Source organism: Theropithecus gelada, chromosome 4, assembly GCF_003255815.1.
Source record: "Theropithecus gelada isolate Dixy chromosome 4, Tgel_1.0, whole genome shotgun sequence".
In the NCBI taxonomy this organism is placed as follows: domain Eukaryota; kingdom Metazoa; phylum Chordata; class Mammalia; order Primates; family Cercopithecidae; genus Theropithecus; species Theropithecus gelada.
This window is the reverse complement of record NC_037671.1, coordinates 141150915-141173754: the sequence shown is the minus strand read 5'-3', so window position 1 is coordinate 141173754 and position 22840 is coordinate 141150915. Positions and strand designations below refer to the sequence as shown.

The 22840-nt window shown below is 39.1% G+C and overlaps 2 protein-coding genes across 2 annotated transcripts in view; one reads left to right on the top strand and one right to left on the bottom strand.

The window, feature by feature from the left end:
• TRAPPC3L (trafficking protein particle complex 3 like) overlaps nucleotides 1-22840 on the top strand; it is a 48450-nt gene that overhangs the window by 20586 nt on the left and 5024 nt on the right. The window lies entirely within an intron of this gene.
• On the bottom strand, nucleotides 7800-12859 carry CALHM5 (calcium homeostasis modulator family member 5). Its single transcript, XM_025382965.1, has 2 exons — nucleotides 12157-12859; nucleotides 7800-8788 (listed from the first exon to the last, which is right to left on the bottom strand). The coding sequence occupies exons 1-2, from the start codon at nucleotides 12841-12843 to the stop codon at nucleotides 8399-8401; spliced, it is 1077 nt and encodes a 358-aa protein (XP_025238750.1). The 5' UTR covers nucleotides 12844-12859; the 3' UTR covers nucleotides 7800-8398.

Sequence of the window (22840 nt, the reverse complement as noted above, 5' to 3'; positions counted from 1 at the left end):
TCTAGAGTATTTTAAAGAAACTTTTAAACATCATGGCAGTTCACATGTAAATATTTAAATATACATCTCTAACTGAAGAACTTTTTAAAAACATAAACCAGCACACCATTATCACACATAGCAAAATTAATAATTCTCTAAAAATCATCTAATATTCATGTTTTCCTAAATATCTCAAAGATATCTTGTTACAGGTGGTTGTTTTGAAACAAGATACAAATAAGGTCTATATAGCATATCTGGTTATTAAGCCACTTATATCTCCTTTATTCTCCTTTTTTAATACTGTTAATCTGTGGGGAAACTGAGTCATCTGTAAAATGGAATGTTCTGTATCTAGATGTACCTGCTTGTTTTCTTGTGGGGCTAATTGCCTTGTTTTCTGTTACTCGCATTTCCTATAAACTAGCAGTAATGTCTAAATACTTGATTAGGTTTAGCTTTTTAGGCAACAATATTTCACAAGTGGTACTGTGTATTTGTTCTTGCCTTGCCTCCTAAGGCACGTAATATCTGGTTTGATTTTTAGTGATGCTAATATGGATGAGTGGCTTCAAATTGCATAGGTCTGACCCCATTCTGCTTTCACCTAATAGTTTAGAATTCATTATTTATTGTCTAGATCGATTATGTCATCAGAGATTGCAAAATGTTTACTTTCAAATTCTGACAAGCCCTATAAACAATAAAAGAATTAGTAGAGAGATAAAATTAATAAGCATAAGACAGTAGCTTTTCACATACTCAGATAACAATCACTTAGAAAGATGTAGTGGAAAAAAGAAACCATTTACAATAGGAACAAAGAAAACACCTACGAATAGAGTTTACAAGAAACATGTAAAACTTACGTGAAGTAAATTTTAAAATATTCCTAAAGGACAAAAGGTATCCTTGAATGAATGGAAAGGCACCCCAAAGTCTTAGACAGGTTGATGACCAATTCAGTAGATCTGGAGTGTAGCCCAAGATTCTGAGTTTCCTACAGCCTGCCTTCCCCAGAATAGCCTGCTCTGTGCCGTAGAGCAGTTATTCTCAAGATGTAGTCCCTAGACCGGTAGCATCAGTATCACCTGAGAACCTGTTAGAAATGCAGATTCTTTTGCCTCCCTCCAGACCTACTGAATGAGACACCCTGGAGGTGGAGTTCAGCAATCCACATTTTAATAAGCCCTCCAGATGATTTTTATATGGACCAAAATTTGAGAACCACTGCCTTGGTGTTATCAAATTTAACTTGAACTGGAATCAGCAAGGATTATGTTAAACTGCCGGCCTGACTCAACAGGTCTTAGATACTGTCTGATTCTGTATTTCTAACAAGCTTCATCGCGATGCTGATGTTGACGGTCTGAAGATAACATTTTGAGGGACAAGACTAGAAGAACAGTCTGTTTCCAGCTTACTGAAGGCCAGCCTAGTCTGAAACCCTCGCTTGCTATTTTTTCCTAGATATTAATGACAAATAATAGCTTAATGTGTTACTCCTCCCAATAATATGTTTGTGTTCCTTTCAAACAAAATTTATTTAAAAATTTTTAATAATTAAAAGTTTAGTAATTAAAATATTTAAAAAATAATTAAAAGTGAATCTCCAGCTTTGGTAGAGAAATTTTAGAGAGATACTTATCAGCATCTATCAAATCATGCTATAGATGCTATACTGCTAACTGGAATCTAAAGAAAAAGAAAACATTATTGAAGAAAATGTTCTCTATGCATAGTGAGAATGTATAAATGTATAAATACAATTTGCCTCTATTTTTTGTCTTTTTATAAATTTTGATTTTCATGTTAGTATTCAGGCTCTATCGCTTCATATTGCCCCAAAATTCAGTGACTTAAAGCCACAAACATTTATTTAAGCTCATGATTTTTGGGGTCATGGAGTTGGATAGGACATAGCAAGGATTTCTCTACAAAGCCTGCAGCCTCCACTGGAGTGGGTCAAATGTTTGGAGATGGCTGCAATGAGTTGACTAGGGCCATAGATCTGGGACCTTTTGTTCTCACGGCTGGTTGGACTTCCTGGTCCTTCTCCATGTCACGTACACTGGGGCCTGAATGTTTAAAATGACTCCTTCGCTCACATGTCTGACCCCTAAGCTAGAATATCTGGGACAATTGGAGCCATTGGGATCTCTCTCTCTCTCTCTTTATCTTTATCTCTCTCTCTCTCTCCCCTATCCCCCCCAACTGGCTAGCTTGGGCCTTTTCAGAGCTTGGTAGTCCCAGGGTAATTGCAGTTCTTACACAGTGGCTTTTACCAGACTGTTGAGCATTGCAACATTGTAAGAGACCAAGGCATAAACTGTGATACTGTTTAACAGCCTACCTTCGTGTCTGCCATAGTTGATTGGTTCATAAGGTGAGATTCAAAGTGAGGATAACAAGACTACATCTGCCAGAAGGAGCCATTGAACCATGTTTAATTTATTACATGTGCTGGTTAATTTTAGATGTCAACTTGATTGGATTAAGGGGTAGCCAAATAGTTATTAAAGCATTATTTCTGGGTATGTATATGGGGGTGTTTCCAAAAAAGATTGGCATTTGAATCAGTGGACTGAGTAAGGAAGGAAAATCTGTTCTCACCTAATCTGGGCAGGCGCAATACAATCCACTGAGGGCCTGGGTAGGACAAAAAGGGAGAGGATGGACAAATTTGCTCTCTCTCTCTCTCTCTCTCTCTCTCTGTCTCTCTCTGTCTCCCCTCGAGTTGGGTCACCAATCTTTTCTCTGTCTCCTGGAGTTGGGTCACCAATCTTCTCCTTCTCTATTGGTCCTTAGAAATAAAAAATTCAGGTTCCTTTGCCTTTGGCTCTGGGATTTGTGCCATCAACTCCCCTAGTTCTCAGGCCCTCAGACTGGGGCTTAAGCCATGCTACTCACTTACCTGATTCTCCAGCTTACCGGTGGCATATCATGGGCCTTCTCAGCCTTCATAATCACATGAGCCAATTCCCACAATAAATCCTCTTATATATATATACACACTATATATATATATAGCACATATATTTTGGTATATATTTGTTATATTTTGTTGTATACAATAATATATATAACAATATATATTCCCACAATAAATCCCGTTTCATATATATTTTATGTATATATACACATGAATACACACACACAGACATACACACATACACACACATGCACACACATGTATATGTATGTATGTATATATACTGTTGTACTGTTGGTTCTGTTTCTCTGGACAACCCTGACTAATATACCACTGTTAAACATTTATTAAAATGAGAGACCCAGGTACACCAAAGATAGCCCAAAATTGCTTAGCTAGAACCAATTTAAATCAAAAAAAAAAAAAAAAAATCTCACTGTAAAACTTCTGAAAGTTCATCCCAGCCGAAGAAAACCCATGGTATATTGGCAAATATGTCATATTAGGACATCTCTTTTTTTCCCAGAGAGCCAGTTTTTAAATCTTTATCACACTCTGCTGTTTGAAATCCAGATAACATTTCCAATATTTCAACCTCACAGCCCCTCACCACCTTCACTGACTCCCTACATAAAATCAGTAGTTCTTCACCATGACTGCACATTATAATCACTTAGAAAGCTTTTAAAAGAAATTTCAGGCCGGGCGCGGTGGCTCACGCCTGTAATCCCAGCACTTTGGGAGGCCGAGGCGGGCGGATCACAAGGTCAGGAGATCGAGACCACGGTGAAACCTCGTCTCTACTAAAAATACAAAAAAATTAGCCGGGCGCGGTTGTGGGCGCCTGTAGTCCCAGCTACTCGGGAGGCTGAGGCAGGAGAATGGCGGGAACCCGGGAGGCGGAGCTTGCAGTGAGCTGAGATCCGGCCACTGCACTCCAGCCTGGGCGACAGAGCGAGACTCCGTCTCACAAAAAAAAAAAAAAAAAGAAATTTCAATGTTCAGGCCCTAACCCAGAAAAGTTACATCAGGTTCTTAGGAAATGGGACCAGACATTGAGATTGTCAAAGGGCCCCAGGTGATTCCAGTGTGCAGCCAACATCGAGAGCTGCTGACAAACACAGATAGATGCTTTCCATCAAACCTCTCACACCAACCTCTTAGCTTTTTCTTAATGATTTTGGGATCTAAAATGAGAGAAGTCCAGGCACTACCCACAAAGGAAGTTAAATATCCCCTGGCTTGTACAACAGAGAAAAATGAGAGGGAAATATTAGAAAAATAAGATAATTACCTTAGAGAATTCAGAACCACCAAAGTCTAAATAGAATAATATAATTAATAGTTGAAGTACCCGAAATATATCATGTGAGAAGTGACAGCAGTTTTCTGCTACCCAATGACTTCTGGATTGCTTTAAGCAGTTTTTAGAGTAAATCAGTGGATCATCAGGCTTTGAAACAACTAATCTGAATCAATAATGTCATGGTTCTCTTGTTAAATGTATACATTTTCAGTGATGCTTTAAAGGTCTCAAATAGAAAACCATGCAAAAGTTTTAAAAGTTGCTTTCGACACATTTATTTTACAATATATTACTTTAAGGTATAATGCAGAGAATTATGTAGGGATTTGTCTGCCATGTCTTATTTTTGTAATCTTTGTTAAAGACCTTTTTTCCCCACTTGATATTTGATATGAATAAGCTGAATGTATCCTAAAGCCGAATTAAGTGGTTGAGCCTGAAAAAAGGAAGGAACTGCACAGGAAAAACAAAAGAATCATATATATGTGTACACAATTTATTCATGGGGTAAATTGGACAGAATCAGCATTAGGTGCCATGCAATTTTTCCTTGAGTATATTCCTTGTATGGGAAAGCATCACATTCTTTTCAAGAGCATTCTGCAATCCTTTCCTCTTGTGTAATAGGGTAGTGGTGGTAGGGAGAAGACAAGATCTTCAGGGAAAATTAGAAGTATAAAAAGGGAGTCAGCCTGGGCTTGGGTTAACTCTAGCCCAAGGACCCCCTCCATATGCTTCAATTCTAGACCTCGAAGAGACTGTTGTGGCAGACATTAGTATGACCTTTGGGCGCCCTCTCTAGATATCCAAATTCAGGGTGCCAATGTCCCAGTTCTGCGGTGTAACCTCCTCTGGAAGATCACCCTTGGACCAATGGAGACTCCTCACCTGGAGTTTTATGAGGAACGCTCTCTCTTGCCCCGGAACGACTCTTGGCTGCAATGGAAGCCCCAGAGCACAGTTGGGTCAGGAGGAAGCTGACATTCCAGAGCCCCCATAGGTCAAGCTGAGGCTGAAGTCCCAGAATTTCCTGTGGGATTGATTGAGACTCCACTTGAAACTGCATTCTTTCTTGTGTGTATCCTGCTAATATGTTTCTCCTAGAGGATTTCCTTTTTAACAAATCATGTATACACAGCTCCCTGTGTCAGGCGCAGCCTCTAGGGAGCACATCCAAAGACAACTAATGGTCCACACATCTTAAAGTCTCTGCTATCAAAGCCAGCTCATGCTGCTGCCTCCGGATACCCATTCCCTCAGGATACTCAAGAGCAGACACCAATTTGCTCTCCCTATCTTGCTCCACTGCTCCCAGGACAATTCGTGGGACAGATAAGTTTTCTTGGACTTGTTTTGTTCCTGAGTAAAGGACTGTTAAAAAATTTAGGACCAGGAGTCAGGATGAGAACCTGTTAAGTGGCTTCTTCCAGAGGAGGAGGATGAGCTCCTCTGCTACTTATGAAGCTGCAGCACCAAGTACCCAGCCTGCCGGCTTCTTGCCAGTCAGCTTGGAGTTTCTTGAATGAGGCAGTCATTGTCATGAGTGTCAGCTTTCTGAGTGCAGAAAGTCCCTGGAGTTGAGGGTAGCAGAAATATGCCCCAGATATGACTCCTCAATCCTCAGTTTCTCAGAACTAACCTACTTCTATAGAATTGATGTTTCAGCCTCTCAAGCACTGCAAGAGAGGCATGGGCATTGGTTCCTATGTGTATTTTTCCAGCTCAGAAGACACTTAAAGGCAGACAAACTTCAAGTCAAGAAAGATTAAGAAAGAGAATTCTTTGCTGAATTTTGTCTCCCTTTATTCTGAAAACTCTACTCCTTCACATCCCTAATCCCTGTTCTGTCCCTGCCAGATACACACACAGACGTCTGACCCTGCACCTCCAAGTTCCCAAAGATATTGTATGTAGAAAACACAAATCTTTTTTAATTGACATTCACACTCAACACTGAACACTGCTTGCCACCAATTGTATGGGTTTTCTCCCACACAATTGGCCAATTTCTCCCACACAATTGGCCAATTCTCCAATACCAACTGGATATCTTAAATTCAATTCTGGCATTAATCGGCATTAAGTGCAGACCCCCAGCAGGTTAAGGGCTCAGTCCCATAAGACCTCCCCCAACTTCAGACACCAGTCACAAGCAGTAGGTTCCAAAGTGACTCACATCTTCTATCTGACATGGCTACAAAGCAGAGGTTCCAATGAATCTCAGGAAAGAGCTTTATTTACTTTCATCCATCTATTATAAAAGAATATAACTCAGAAATGGTCAGATGGAAGAGATGCACAGGAACAGGTTTGGCAGAAGGGGCATGGCGCTTCCACGGTCCCTATGGGCACACCACCCCTCATGTATTGAGCAACGCAGAAGCTCTCTGAACCCTGTCCTTTGGATTTTTATGGGAAGCTTTATTCTTAGGCATGATTGATTAAATCATTATCCATTTGTGAGCGACTCAACCTTCAGCCCCTCTCCCTTCCCCAAGGTCTGGAAGTGGGCCTGAAAGTTCCAACCCTCTAAACACATGGTTGGTTCCCCTGGCAACCAGACCCCATTCTGAGGCCATTCAGAAGCCACTAACCATCAGTCACCTCATTTGCGTACTACCAGACACATCACTTGGGAGGTCCCAAAGGTTTTAGGAGCTCTGCACCAGGAATAGGAAGAAAGATCAAACACATATTTCTTCTTGTAAACAACAATAACATAGATGTGTTCTGGGTCCTATACTTGTAGGATTCAGTTTGCCACCATGTTTCATGTTAATAAAAAGTTAATATTCAGTTTTCTCAAACTAGGAGACATAGACTCCCACTGATATAAGGTATGAGCCACAGCACAAAACATAGTTCTTTTTTTAACCACAATTCTTCCAAGAGATTTAAGGAGAATTTATGTACATATACACATACACATATGTATGTATATACTGACGTGGATATAGTACATTGTAGAATGCAAGATTTGCATTATTTCTGATAAATGTAAGAATGAAATACAGTTTTATGCCAGTACGCTTTGGACAGTGTCCCCAGACCTTTAGTCAGGGTCAATTTACCCTAGTATAGTCTGAATGTTTGTGTCTCCCCCAATTTCATGTTGGGGGAGAATGTTGAAATCCTAACCCCCAAGCTGATAGTACTAAGAAGCAGAGCCTTTGAGAAGTAATTGGGTCATGAAGGCGGAGCCTCCAGGAATGGGATTAGTGCCTTATAAAAAATGCTCAAGGGAGTTGATTTGCACTTTCCACCATGGAAGTTCACTGAGAAGGCAGCAAGCAGTTCGCAACCTGGAAAATTGCTCTCATCAGAACCTGACCCACAATACTTGTAAGGGTCCACTAAATGTTTTTAATTTCTTTTAAAATCAGAAGAAAATACATAAACTTTTAGGCTGAAGAAAATGCTAGTCAATGCAGTTATAAATATATAACTTTTATCAATGTTATATATTTATCAATGCAGTTATAAATATGTATTTCTATATATATATATGTATTTGTTACTACTACTCTGAATGTAGGAAGTGGTTCACAAAGGCAAAAGTACATAAAGCTCACACAAATCATGATGCAGCCCTGCTTCCAGGGGCGTATTTTCAGTATAGTGAAAACATGTGAGTTTCAGTTTCAGGCATCATATTCTTGCAACTTTTCATTTTTGAGAACTGAGGTCTTCAGATTCTGAGGGAATGAATTCCAGAATTTCATACATCCTTAAAAGGATAGATTTGAAGGACAAAGATTCCTGCTGATCACACTGCAGGAGCCACTGTGTAAGGCAATCTGTATTAAGAGTAACTTAATCACTCACAAGCCATTGTTTCTGCCCCTAAATTCTGCAACCAATATTTACAGAGACCGATGAGCCCTCTCACATGAGTCTCTCTGTTGAATGATAAAATCTTAGATCTTGGAGCAACATTTGGGCCTACTGAGCCCAACTCTCCACCAATGCAAGAGTATCTTTGTCACCCTTCAGCATCAATTTGAGCACATACTGATGCTCCACTTAAGACCTTCAAAGCAGTTTCCTTTGTGTTATTGTCTTGTAAAGATACTCCAAATGTAAGAAAATACAGAAATACACAGGTTACTGGTGATAAGTTAGGAGGATCCCAGAATGAGCCTCCCACTCAGCACCATGAGTCAGTGATGGTGGATGAGCTACACATTGTGGGCAGTACCCACAAGGACCATTGTTGTCTCATCATTCTCAGGGCTAAGTTCCAGACCATTGTCCACCACTCTGTGGAGGGTGCTGTAGTGTTGCCGGCTTTGGTGGAAAGAATGCAGCTCTGAAGCAGCCTCCCAGGCAGCAAACGTAGGCATGGGAAAAGGATCTGGCCTCTTGTTTTCAAAAAAGCATTTCAGGTTCCTCTCGCTCAGCTTGTTGGCATAGTCCAGAAATGTGTTTTCCAACTGCTCCTTCTCCTTTTGTGCATATGTCTTCCAAAAACTCAGCTGGAGGTAGCTAACTTTAGATCGGCAGCGAGCATAACATGTGGTGAGCAGAGAGAAGAAAGATGCTGAACAAATCAGGCACCATCCTAGAATCTTAACAAGAAAGAAATATTGAGTACACATGAAAGCAAAGTCATTTAGGGAGCTAGGGTGGTATTATTGAGAAGTGTGTAGCTAAATTATTACCATGGTCTTTGGCATACCTCATTTGAAATCATTCATCTTAATTTGTAAACACTTTAAACTCACTTTTTGAATTTATTAGGTAAACTCAAAATAAAGTTAGGGTTTACCTAATCTCTATTCTCCTCCCCAACATTGCTGGTGCAAAGAAATAACCAGAAGGCAGGCAGACGGAAAATAGTACAAAGTATAGATTACATAAGACTTACAGAAATCAAGCTCAGATAGTATTAGCTCTGAGAGGAAAATATTCTGTGCGTAAGTAAATGTGGTCATTTGAGCAAATGACCAGCTCTTCAGCCAGGCATTTTTAGGCATTGATAAATGTATATACATGGCTAGTGACTGATTTTTTTTCTGTCATTACTCACTATCCATGGAAAAGGGAGACAGATGATACAATCAGGAAGCTGAAGCCATAAGAATTTAAAGGCTGAGAAAAAATTAGGATCATTAAAATCTTGAAAATGATTTGTCTTGATTTTTGATAATTAGAAAAAACAAACTCTTTCCTGAATATGAAATGGTTCAGCTTTTCTCCCCTGGATCTTAAAAGCAAAAGTTTAAATAGCTCAAATTATCTTCTAACTTTTTTGGCTCTAATTATGTTTTCACAATTGGAATTAATTTTATGTTTGGAAAACTAACATTTTTTTCAAGGTGTCTCTTGACATTTAGTTTAAATGATCCTTAATATTCTTTAGCATATGAGCCTATTTGAAAATAGAAATGATCTACAAATGAACCCATTCAGACCATAACAAAACCACAAATAAGCTTTAAATCAGTGGTTCCCAACTTCTGGCTCAGATACAGAGTGTCTGTGAAGGGTCTCAACCTCTGCCCCAATGCCAACTCTGGACTGGCACTATTCAGGTTTAAATCTAAACTTTCCCCTTACTGTGCATATTCTTGTATCTCAGTTTCTTCACTTGTGAAATGGGGGTTACTCACCTTGAAGGGTAATTTGGTGGACCTAATGAAATCATGCTGGACACATGTATTCATTCAGTTTTAGCTAATATTATATGCTGCTATTCTTCAAATGTATATACACTTATGTAATTGTGTTAATGAATTCATAATATCTTTCTGTACTTATAATTAATGAGTGAGGCACAACTACCATCATGTGAAAGTCCTTGAATAGCTTGTGGTTGGTTACCTTGTATCTTCCTCTTTCCTTCATTGTCTATCTTCCTCTTTTTCCACAGCTGAGGCTTCTGTACGCCATCTCATCTCAGTATCGGAGCCAGTTTCAGCTGAGTTATAAACTATTCCATCAGCTTCAGGTCCCCTTCTCCCTTTCACATGACCTTTGCATTGACCAATGCTTCCCCTCAGTTCATAGTACCCAGAGTCAAATTAGAGCATGGTGGATGCTTCCATAGCAGCCCTCAATAGTGTCTTATTTTGCATATGTCCTCCCCCAAATCCTGGCAGTTTTCCTCATTGACTTGGAATATCTACTGTGTACCAGAAACTTTATGCCCATTTATGTCTATCATCTCAAAATCTTCCAACAACTCTCCAAAGTAGGTGATATTACCACCAACTATGAGAAAACTGGGACTCAAAGAGGTCGAACCACTAGTTCTAGGTCACATAGCTGGTGATTGATAGCGTCAGCATACAAACCCAAGGCCAGACAATTCCAAGACTGAGCTCTTTCCACTACTCCATTCTGTCTTCCTTAAGAATAGAGAGTCACCCAGCTAGATTTTTTGTTTATCTGCCCCACCCATGGATGAATGTTCTTTTCCACCTCCAGGCACATGTCCAACTATTATTGGTCTGGACTATATGTTGCCTCCTGCCTATCTGAACCTCTGTATTCAGCACCTGCTGTTGATACAACTCCTCTTGCCCACATTCCTTATGCATCTTCCCACAGGAATCAGCCCCAGGTCCTTCTCATTCTGATGAAGAATCAGCAGGTCAGTGTGCTCAGTCTAAGCTATGACATGATGTGCATGGTTTCCTAGTGCCTGTGTTTAGAGCGGAGAAGCTCACATAATGATAGGTGTTTGGGCCTGGCACTGACTGAATGGAGCCTGGTGCCTGAGGACAGAACCATAAATCAATCATTCTATCATAAGAGTTGTAAGTTATACCCCTCTTCAGTAAAAGACACAAGACATTTGGGAGCCTGATATGTTTTATCTAAGATGTGCTTTATGCATTAAAGAAAAGATTTTGTTTTGGAGAATTTTTTGACTTACCAATTTATGAAGAGTATGACTTTACTGCCAACCAGCTTCAGAGTATATGATTTTAAAAACAGACTTTGCCTTGATGTGTTGTTACCAAGGCAAATCCTTGTTGAAAAATGCTATTTCAGTGCCTTTATTCTGAAACAGATAGCATTCCTGACAATTTGTGGATCTGCTTATCAACTCTTACCGCTTGTTTTGCTTTTGGGAATGCAATTCTTACTACCTATAAATGGGAGGTCAGTCCTTCCTAAGGCTGTACATCTGGATTTGTGTTCATGTGCCTGGAGGAATGACAGGCTACTTCCCTGCATCAATTAGGTAAAGATATGATTTCCTTCTGTTACATAAAACAATGCCCCAATCTTGAGCTTCTGAAGTAATTAAGAACCTCTTTAGCTGTATAGCACAAAGAGTATAAAACATAATCTCCCTAGAGAGTACGGTCACTTTTTCACAGAGGCTATTTAAACACTGCTGATTCCTACTTTACAAGGGAAATTCTTCTCAATCTTGGTAATATTTATACACAGAGACAGCGGTTGCCAGAAATCATTCAACAGACTCTCTACACTAATTATATTACACGCAACTTTGAAAAGTATTAACTCATTTCATTCAGCTACATTTTAATAGATGAATAATATATGTGTGTGTTTGAGAAACGAACTTGAATATAAATAATTGATAGAAGGCAGTAATTTCCAATTACAGCTCTGCCATTAACACTCAATTTATGATTTAGTGTTAGACATTATTTATTTACAAAGTCAACCCAGAGAGAATGTTTTAAAGTACTTAAGTATTTACTATTTACATATGGACAATCCAGTGGATATTTTCTTTTCAGAACCGGAAAAGAGATAATCCATTCAGCAACTTTACTGAACCATCCAGCCTTTCAAAAGCTTTTCCCGAGATAGTCTCAATGCTGCATCAGGTTTCAGTTTCCATTTAGTTTCAAAATATTCTGACAGGACACAGACTCAGCCCTGGCTGAAAGGAGGACAGAGAGAATACTTAAAGCTCATGCTGAGAGAAAACGGCGAGTTTGTGTTTTCTTACCTGAGACTGGGCCTGAAGGGACAGTTTCAGTTCTTCATTGATGGTAGGTAGCATGCTAGTTTTGCCACAAGAAACTTTGTGAAGTTCTTCCCAGCACTCTTTGGGCTTACCCTTGCAAATCAGCTCCAGGAGTCCCGAACTTCTCGTCCCGCTCATGGCACATTCATAGAAAGTTCCATTGAGCAGAGCCACAGAAAGCCACATCACTGGAGCCACCAATGAGCTCAGAGTGATCTGGCCGAGGACGTGGAAGAAACGGCAGCTGTGGCCTCTGGGAAAGATTTTCCTGGGATTCACACAGCAGCCTGTGAAGAGTCTCCATGACCTATTGTTCAGAAAGAATCCCAGGATCAGTAACACCCAGGCAGGAGCAAAGAGGAAAACCAGCCCATAGGTCATATTCTCAGTGCTGCAGGGGCACTTAAAAGCCACAACAGAAAAGAGACGCTCACTTCCCACGGTCAGCAGAGCCATGAAGCTGTAGCCAATAACAGTTTTCTGATTAAGGAAGAATTTTAAAATGCCCTGAAAAGCATCCATGTTGGAGATGCACAAAGAGGGAAAATGCTGTGCCTTTGTTATTGGCAGAGCAGCTGTGGCAGTGGCTGAGGGTGGAGCTCTTTCTTCATCAGAAACAACAGTCCTTCTTCTCAGACTGAATTGAGCCAGATAAGGAAACAGTGTCATTCCTTAGGAGTGACTGTTTCTCAACATGTTTAGATAATGCCTCCTACTGGTGGAAATAGGGCTGTGATACTGCAGCCTAAAGGCGGAGAATAAATTCAAAGTGCACAGGCTCCATTTTTACATTCTTTCCATGTGGCTTGGATTGAAAGTCAGAAAAGAAATTCTCACTCATACAAATAATAGTCTAGGAATTTTCCAGTGTAAGGAATCAACATTAACAGAAAGGGGTTTCAGCCGATTGATCAGGAGACAAATCAAATCTGCAAACCTTGAATTTTTTTCCTCTTGCTATGACTTGAGATTTGGAAGACAGGGATTTGCTTTCTTTTTCACATATATAAATACATATGAAAATTATATATATATATATATATCAATAGCTTTTGGGGTACAAGTGGGTTTTGGTTACATGGATGAATTGTGTGTGTGTGTGTGTGTGTGTGTGTGTGTATATATATATATATATGGAGAGAGAGAGAGAGAGAGAGTGCTGAATTCTGAGATTTTAGTGCACCCATCACCAGATATGTATGTGTACCCAATATGTATTATTTTATCCCTCACCCCAATTCCACTCTCCCTCTTTCTGAGTCTCCAAAATCCATTATATCACTCCATATGCCTTTATGTACCCACAGCTTAACTCCCACTTATAAGTGAGAACTACAGTTTTTGGTTTTCCATTTCCAAGTTACTTTGCTTGGAATAACAGCTTCTAGCTCCATCAAGTTGCTGCAAAAGACATTCTTCCATTCTTTTTTATGACTGAGTAGTATTCTATGGTGTATATACACCACATTTTCTTTATTCATCAGTTGATGGTTACTTAGATTGGTTTCATATCTTTGCAATTGTGAATTGTGTTGCAATAAATATACATGTGCAGGTTTTTTTGTTTTTTTTTTTTTTTAAATATATAATGACTTCTTTTTCTTTGGGTAGATACCCAGTAGTGAGATTGCTGGATTGAATAATAGATCTACTTTTAGTACTTAAAGTTCTTTCTTTAAGAACTAAAGAAAAGTGCGGTGGTTCATGCCTGTAATCTCAGCATTTTGGGAGGCCGAGGCAGGTGCATTGCTTGAGCCCAGGAGTTTGAGACCAGCCTAGGCAACATGGTGAATCTCCATCTCTACAAAAAAAAACCCAAAAAAATTCGCCAGGCTTGGTGGCACGCACCTGTAGTCCCAGCTACTCGGGAGGCAGAGATGGGAGGATTGCTTGAGCCTAGGAGGCTGAGGTTGTGGTGAGCCAAATCATGCCACTGCATTCCAGTCTGGGTGACAGAGCAAGACCCTGTCTCATGAATAAATAAATAGAAGGAAAGAAAGAAATCTCCATACTGTTTTTTATAGAGGTTGTACTAATTTACATTCCTACCAGCATTCTACCAGAATTCTGTTTTCACAAAATTCATACCAATATCTATTGTTTTTGCCTTTTTAGTAACAGCCATTATTACTGGGATAAGGTGGTATCTCATTGTGGTTTTAGTTTACATTTCCCTGATGATTAGTGATGTTGAGCATTTTTTCATATGTTTGTTGGCCATTTGTGTGTCTTCTTTTGTGAAATGTCTACTGATGTCATTTGCCCACTTTTTGATGGATTTGTTTTTTTCTTGCTGATTTGTTTGAGTTCCTTGTAGATACTAGATATTAGTCCTTTGTCAGATGCATAGGTTACAAATATCTTCTCCCACTTTGTGGGATGCCTGTTTACCCTGATGTTCATTTTCTTTGCTGTGCAGAAGCTTTTTAGTCTAATTAGGTCCCATTTATTTATTTTTGGTTTTGTTGCATTTGCTTTTTGGGTCTTAGTCATAAATTCTTTGCCTAGGCCAATGTCCAGAAGAGTTTTTATTAGGTTTCCTTCTAGAATTTTATGATTTCACATCTTAGATATAAGTCTTTGATTCATCTTGATTTTTGTATATGGTGAGCAACAGGGATCCAGTTTCATTCTTCTACATGTTGCTATCCTGTTTTCCAAGCACCTTTTAATGGATACAGTGTCCTTTCCCAAGTTTATGTTTTTGTATGCTTTGTCAAAGATCTATTGGTTCTGGGTTCTCTATTCTGTTCCATTGGTCTATGTATCTACCTTTGTACCACTACTATGCTGTTTTGATAACTACACCTTTGTAGTATAATTTGAAGTCAGGTAATGTGATTCCTCCAGATTTATTCTTTTGGCTTAGTATTGATTTTGCTGTTGGGTCTCTCTTTATGGTTCAATATAAATTTTAGGATTTTTTTTTCTAATTCTGTGAAAAATGATGTTGGTATTTTGATAGGAATTGCAATGAATCTGTAGATTGCTTTGGGAAGTATGCTTATTTTCACAATATTGATTCTTCCAATCCAGGAGCATGGTATATATTTCCCTGTGTTTGTGTCACCTATGACTTCTTTCAGCAGCATTTTATAGTTCTCCTTATAGAGATCTTTCACCTCTTTGATTAAGTCTATTCCTCGGTGGGTGGTTGTTGTTGTTTTTTTTTTTTTTTTTTTGCAACTGTTATAAAAGGGATTGAGTTCTTGATTTGACTCTTTGGTTGGTTGTTGTTGGTGTATAGCAGGGCTAATGATTTGGGTACCTGAGTTTTGTAAACTAAGACTTTAGTAAATTCATTTATCAAGTCTAGTAGTCTTTTGGAGGAGTCTTTAGGGTTTTCTAGATACATGATTATACTGACAAATGGAGATCGTTTGACTTCCTCTTTTCTAATTTGGATGCCCTTTATTTTTTTTCTTTCCTGATTGCTTTGGATGGGATTTCTACTAATAGCACTATGTTGAATAGAAGTGGTGAAAGTAGGCATCCCTGTCTGTTCCACTTCTTAGGGAGAATGCTTCAACTTTCGCCCTTTCATTTTCTATCTTCCTAAACTGACTAAGGTTAGAGGTCAAATTTTAGGATTTGAGATATGTGCATTTTAGTTGGGAAAGTTTAGGGAGAGTTTGAGTTTTGAAGGAAAGTCAAAATGAGGAGTCCTCATAATTTCTTTCCTAGGCTATAATAGTAACTTTTGGATTAGTATCTCTGCCCTTGATCTCATGCTCACACCCATCCATAACCCTAAATCCATCCTCTATGCTGACAAGAAAACGATCCCTCTAAAACTGAAATTTAATTCTGCTTTAGCCAGTTCACACCTTTGGGGCTCACAACTGCTCACAAGTTGATATATGTAGAGCTTCCCTGAACCCCATCATGGTATTTTATGCTCATGACATGTTCCCACTACCTAGAATGTCTTTGTCACTTCCCTCCAGACCCCCAGTCTTGTCTGCCTGACAAACATTCAGTCAATAGATGCCCATTCTATAATTTTGTCTTGCAAATGGCTACTGAACTCCCACTGTGTGCCAGGTACTGTGCCAGAATGGCAGTGCTCAAGAAGTGTCTGTTGAATAAATGAAGAATGAATAAGGAATCTCTTAGTCCTTCTGATTATAAGTAATTTAAGAAAATTGCTTCCATTTCTTTCCTACACAGCTCTTAATTTTAAAAATTAATTAATTTCTGCACTTGAAATTTCATTAATAAACTTCAAAGTGCAGGCCTGTGTGCTTTGTGAAAAGAAATTGCCTTGGACTAGGAGCCAAGGAATTAAGTTATAGCATGGTCTTGGCAGTGTCATTTGGCTTATCTGAACACCAGTTTACTTATTTGTGAAACTAAGGCCTTAAAAGACACAGTCTGCAAGTTTCTTCCATTTCCACATTGTAAAATTCTTCAAGCAACGTAAAACAGCAGACCTTTTTGCGAAGTTACTTTATAATTCATTTATGCACCTCCCGCCACTACCACTTGCTCCTTAGAGACTTGTCTTTGATAGTAGAGTAGTCCCCTGTTACCTACAGGGGATACCTGCTACCAAGACCTCCATTAAGGGATATCTGCAACCAAGACCCACAGGGGATACCTGCAACCAAGACCCCCAAACTGCAGATAGTACCAAACCTGTATATATTATGTTTTTCTAAAATCTGCTAACTGAGGCAGTTAACAAGTGACCCATGGGCAGGTCATACCATAAACAGCATGAATACACTGGACAAAGGGATGATTCATGTTCTGGGCAGTATGGAGTGGGGACAGTGAGAGGTTTCATCACACTGCTCAGAAGCACAATTTAAAACTTATGAATTATTTATTCTAGAATTTTCTATCGAATATTTTCAAATTATGTTGACCACAGGTAACTGAGACCACAGATAACAGCCAGCAATCCAAAATTGTTCCCTCCACTTCCCAAAATGTATTCTTGGGTCTAATCTGCCCCTAGCATCCTCTGCTTTGACTGTCACCATACTGTTGTGGCAAATGTGTCCTGGGTCCCTTCTAATCCAGGGTTTTATACTTTGCTAGTATCAGTGTGACAAATATCAGCTGATATGTTGATGATTAGTAGTATTTTAATTTCTTACTCCCTGAAAGGATATATATCTTTTTAAAAGTTTTTTGAAAATAATGCTTTAGTGTAATTTTTTATAAACCATATTATTTCCACAGAAAATTAGCCTCTTACAATATTCTATACAAGTAAAAATAGTATTTTTATTTATTTATTTTTATACTTTAAGTTCTAGGGTACATGTGCACAACATGCAGGTTTGTCTCACAGGTATACATGTGCCATGATGGTTTGGTGCACTCATCACCTCGTCATTTACATTAGGTATTTCTCCTAACGCTATCCCTCCCCCAGCCCCCAGCCCCTGACAGGCCCCATTGTGTGATGTCCCCCTCCCTGTGTCCATGTGTTCTCATTGTTCAACTCCCACTTATGAGTGATAACATGTGGTGTTTGGTTGTCTGTCCTTGTTATATCTTGCTGAGAATGATGGTTTCCAGCTTCATCCATGTACCTGCAGAGGACATGAACTCATCCTTTTTGATGGTTGCATGGTATTCCATGGTGTATATGTGCCACATTTTCTTTATCCAGTCTATTATTGATGGACATTTGGGTTGATTCCAAGTCTTTGCTCTTGTGAATAGCACCATAATAAACATATATGTGCATGTGTCTTTATAGTAGCATGATTTATAATCCTTTGGGTATATACCCAGTAATGGGATTGCTGGGTCAAATGGTATTTCTGGTTCTAGATCATTGAGGAAACGCCACACTGTCTTCCACAATTGTTGAACTAATTTATACTCCCACCAACAGTGTAAAAGTGTTCCTATTTCTCCATGTCCTCTCCAGCATCTGTTGTTTCCTGATTTTTTAATGATTGCCATTCTAACTGGCATGAGAGGGTATTTCATTGTGGTTTTGATTTGCAATTCTCTGATGAACAGTGATGATGGGCATTTTGTCATATGTCTGTTGGCTGCATAAATATCTTCTTTTGAGAAGTGTCTGTTCATATCCTTTGCCCACTTTTTGATGGTTTTTTTTTCCTTGTAAATTTATTTAAGTTCTTCGTAGATTCTGGATATTAGCTCTTTGTCAGTTGGGTAGATTGAAAAAATTTTCTCCCATTCTGTAGGTTGCATGCTCACTCTGATGATAGTTTCTTTTGCTGTGCAGAAACTCTTTAGTTTAATTAGATCCCACTTGTTTATTTTGGCTTTTGTTGCCATTGCTTTTGGTGTTATAGTCATGAAGTCTTTGCCCATGCCTATGTCGTGAATGATATTGCCTAGGTTTTCTTCTAGGATTTTCATGGTTTTAGGTTTTACACTTAAGTCGTTAATCCATCTTGAGTTAGTTTTTGTATAAGGTATAAGGAAGGGATCCAGTTTCAGCTTTCTACATATGGTTAGCCAGTTTTCCCAACACCATTTATTAAATAGGGAATCCTTTCCCCACTGCTTGTTTTTGTCAGGTTTGTCAAAGATCAGATGATTGTCCATGTGTGGTGTTATTTCTGAGACCTCTGTTCTGTTCCGTTTGTCTATATATCTGTTTTGGTACCAGTACCATGCTCTTTTGGTTACTGTAACCTCATAGTATAGTTTGAAGTCAAGTAGCGTGATGCCTCCAGCTTTGTTCTTTTTGCTTAGGATTGTCTTGGCTATGTGGGCTCTTCTTGGGTTCCATATGAAATTTAAAGTAGTTTTTTCCAATTCTTTGAACAAAGAAGGTGGTAGCTTGATGGGGATAGCACTGAATCTATAAATTACCTTGGGCAGTTTGGCCATTTTCATTATATTGATTCTTTCTATTCATGAGCATGGAATGTTTTTCCATTTGTTTGTGTCCTCTCTTATTTACTTGAGCAGTGGTTTGCAGTTCTCCTTGAAGAGGTCCTTCACATCCCTTGTAAGTTATATTCCTAGGTATTTTATTCTCTTTGTAGGAATTGTGAATGGGAGTTCACTCATGATTTGGCTCTCTGTCTGTTATTGGTATATAAGAATGCTTGTGATTTTTGCACATTGATTTTGTATCCTGAGACTTTGCTGAAGTTGCTTATCAGCTTAAGGAGATTTTGGGCTGAGATGATGGGGTTTTCTAAATATACAATCATGTCATCTGCAAATAGGGACAATTTGACTTCCTCTTTTCCTAACTGAATACTCTCTATTTCTTTCTCCTGCCTGATTGCCCTGGCCAGAACTTCCAATACTATGTTGAATAGGAGTGGTGAGAGAGGGCATCCTTACCTTGTGCCGATTTTCAAAGGGAATCTTCTCATTTCTGCCCATTCAATATGATATTGGGTGTGGGTTTATCATAAATAGCTCTTATTATTTTGAAATACGTCCCATCAATACCTAGTTTATCGAGTTTGTAGCATGAAGGGCTTTTGAATTTTTTCAAAGGCCTTTTCTGCATCTATTGAGATAATCACATGGTTTTTGTCTTTGGTTCTGTTTATGTGATGGATTACATATGTTGAACCAGCCCTGCATTCCAAGGATGAAGCCGACTTGGTGGTGGTGGATAAGCTTTTTGTTGTGCTGCTGGATTTGATTTGCCAGTATTTTATTGAGGATTTTTGTATTGATGTTCATCAGGGATATTGGCCTAAAATTCTCTTTTATGTTGTGTCTCTGCCAGGCTTTGATATCAGGATGATACTGGCCTCATAAAATGAGTTAGGGAGGATTCCCTCTTTTTCAGTTGATTGGAATAGTTTCAGAAGGAATAGTACCAGCTTCTTTTCATACCTCTGTGTAGAATTTGGCTGTGAGTCCATCTGGTCCTGGACTTTTTTGGTTGGTAGGCTATTAATTATTGCCTCAATTTCAGAACCTATTATTGGTCTATTCAGAGATTCAATTGCTTCCTGGTTTAGTCTTGGGAGGGTGTATGCGTCTAGGAATTTATCCATTTCTTCTAGATTTTCTAGTTTATTTGTGTAGAGGTGTTTATAGTATTCTCCGATGGTAGTTTGTATTTCTGTGGGATCGGTGGTGATATTCCCCTTTATCATTTTTTATTGTGTCTATTTGATGATTCTCTCTTTTCTTGTTTATTAGTCTTGCTAGTGGTAGATCTATTTTGTTGATCTTTTCAAAAAACCAGTCCCTAGATTCATTGATTTTTTGAAGCGTTTGTGTGTGTGTGTGTGTGTGTGTCTGTGTGTGTGTGTGTGTGTGTGTGTGTGTGTCTGTGTGTCTATCTCCTTCAGTACTGCTCTGATCTTAGTTATTTCTTATCTTCTGCTAGCTTTTGACTTTGTTTGCTCTTGCTTTTCTAGTTCTTTAAATTGTAATGTTAGGGTGCTGATTTTAGATGTTTCCTGCTTTCTCTTGTGGGCATTTAGTGCTATAAATTTCCCTCTACACACTGCTTTAAATGTGTGCCAGAAGTTCTGGTACATTGTGTCTTTGTTATCATTGGTTTCTAAGAACATCTTTATTTCTGCCTTCATTTCATTATTTACACAGTAGTCATTGGAACACGTTGCTCAGTTTCCATGTAGTTGTGCAGTTTTGAGTGAGTTTTTTGCTCCTGAGTTCTAATTTGATTGCACTGTGGTTTGAGAGACAGTTTGTTATAATTTCTGTTCTTTTCCATTTGCTGAGGAGTGCTTTACTTCCAACTATGTGGTCAATTTTGGAATAAGTGCAATGTGATGCTGAGAAGAATGTATATTCTATTGATTTGGGGTGGAGAGTTCTGTAGATGTCTATTATGTCTGCTAGGTCCAAAGCTGAGTTCAAGTCCTGGATATCCTTGTTAATTTTCTGTCTCATTGATGTGTCTAAGATTGACAGTGGGGTGTTAAAGTCTTCCATTATTATTGTGTGGGAGTCTAAGTCTCTTTGTAGGTCTCTAAGGACTTGATTTATGAATCTGGATGCTCCTGTATTGGGTGCATATATATTTAGGATCATTAGCTCTTCTTGTTGAATTGATCCCTTTACCATTATGTAATGGCCTTCTTTGTCTCCTTTGATCTTTGTTGGTTTAAAGTGTGTTTTATCAGAAATCAGGATTGTGACCCCTGCTATTTTTTTTTCTTTCCATTTGCTTGGTAGGTCTTCCTCCATCCCTTTATTTTGAGCCTCTGTGTGTCTTTGCATGTGAGATGGGTCTCCTGTATACAGCACACTGATGGGTCTTGACTTTTTTTTTTTTTTTTTTTGAGACGAATTCTCGCTCTGTCGGCCAGGCTGGAGTGCAGTGGTGTGATCTCGGCTCACTGCAAGCTACGCCTCCTGGGTTCACGCCATTCTCCTGCCTCAGCCTCCTGAGTAACTGGGACTACAGGTGCCCGCCACCATGCCCAGCTAATTTTTTGGTATTTTTAGTAGAGACGGGATTTCACCATGTTAGCCAGGATGGTCTTGATCTCCTGACCTCGTGATTCACCTGCCTTGGCCTCCCAAAGTTCTGGGACTACAGGCGTGAGCCATCACACCCAGGTGAAGGGTCTTGACTCTCTATCCAATTTGCCAGTCTGTGTCTTTTAATTGGGGCATTTAGCCCATTTACATTTAAGGTTAATATTGTTATGTGTGAATTTGATCCTGTCATTATGATGCTAGATGGTTATTTTGCCCAGTAGTTGATGCAGTTTCTTCATAGTGTCAATGGTTTTTACAATTTGGCATATTTTTGCAGTGGCTGGTACTGGTTTTTCCTTTCCATGTCTAGTGCTTCCTTCAGGAGCTCTTGTAAGGCAGGCCTGGTGGTGACAAAATCTCTCAGCATTTGCTTGTCTGAAAAGGATTTTATTTTTCCTCCACTTATGAAGCTTCATTTGGCTGGATATGAAATTCTATGTTGAAAATCCTTTTCTTTAAGAATGTTGAATATTGGCTCCCACTCTCTTCTGGCTTGTAGAGTTTCTGCAGAGAGATCCTTTGTTAGTCTGATGGGCTTCCTTTTGTGGGTAACCCAACCTTTTTCTCTGGCTGTCCTCAACATTTTTTCCTTCGTTTTAACCTTGGTGAATCTGAGAATTATGTGTCTTAGGGTTGTTCTTCTCAAGGAGTATCTTTGTGGTGTTCTTTGTATTTCTTGAATTTGGATATTGGCCTGCCTTGCTAGATTGGGGAAGTTCTCCTGGATAATATCCAGAAGAGGGTTTTCTAACTTGGTTCCATTCTCCCCATCACTTTCAGGTACACTGATCAAATGTAGATTTGGTCTTTTTACATAGTCCCATATTTCTTGGAGGCTTTGTTCATTTCTTTTCACTGTTTTTTTCTCTAATCTTGCCTTCTCACTTTATTTCATTAATTTGATCTTCAGTCACTGATATCCTTTTTTCCACTTGATCCAATCGGCTACTGAAACTTGTGTGTGCTTCATGAAGGTCTTGTACTATGGTTTTCAGCTCCATCAGCTCATTAAAGTGCTTCTCTACACTGGTTATTCTAGTTAGCCATTTGTGTAAACCTTTTTCAAGGTTTTTAGCTTCCTTGCGATGGGTTAGAACATGCTCCTTTAGCTCGGAGAAGTTTGTTATTACTGACCTCTGAAGCCTACTTCTGTCAACTTGTCAGACTCATTCTCCATCTCCAGTTTTGTTCCCCTGCTGGTGAAGAGTTGTGGTCCTTTGGAGGAGGAGGTGTTCTG

Excerpts from the sequence above, each read along its gene's own strand:
- CALHM5 (XM_025382965.1), bottom strand. The coding sequence starts at position 12,843 with ATGACACTGTTTCCTTATCTGGCTCAATTCAGTCTGAGAAGAAGGACT. Across the intron at positions 8,789-12,156 it reads CCCTTCAGGCCCAGTCTCAG|ATTCTAGGATGGTGCCTGAT; the intron begins GTAAGAAAACAC and ends TTTCTTGTTAAG.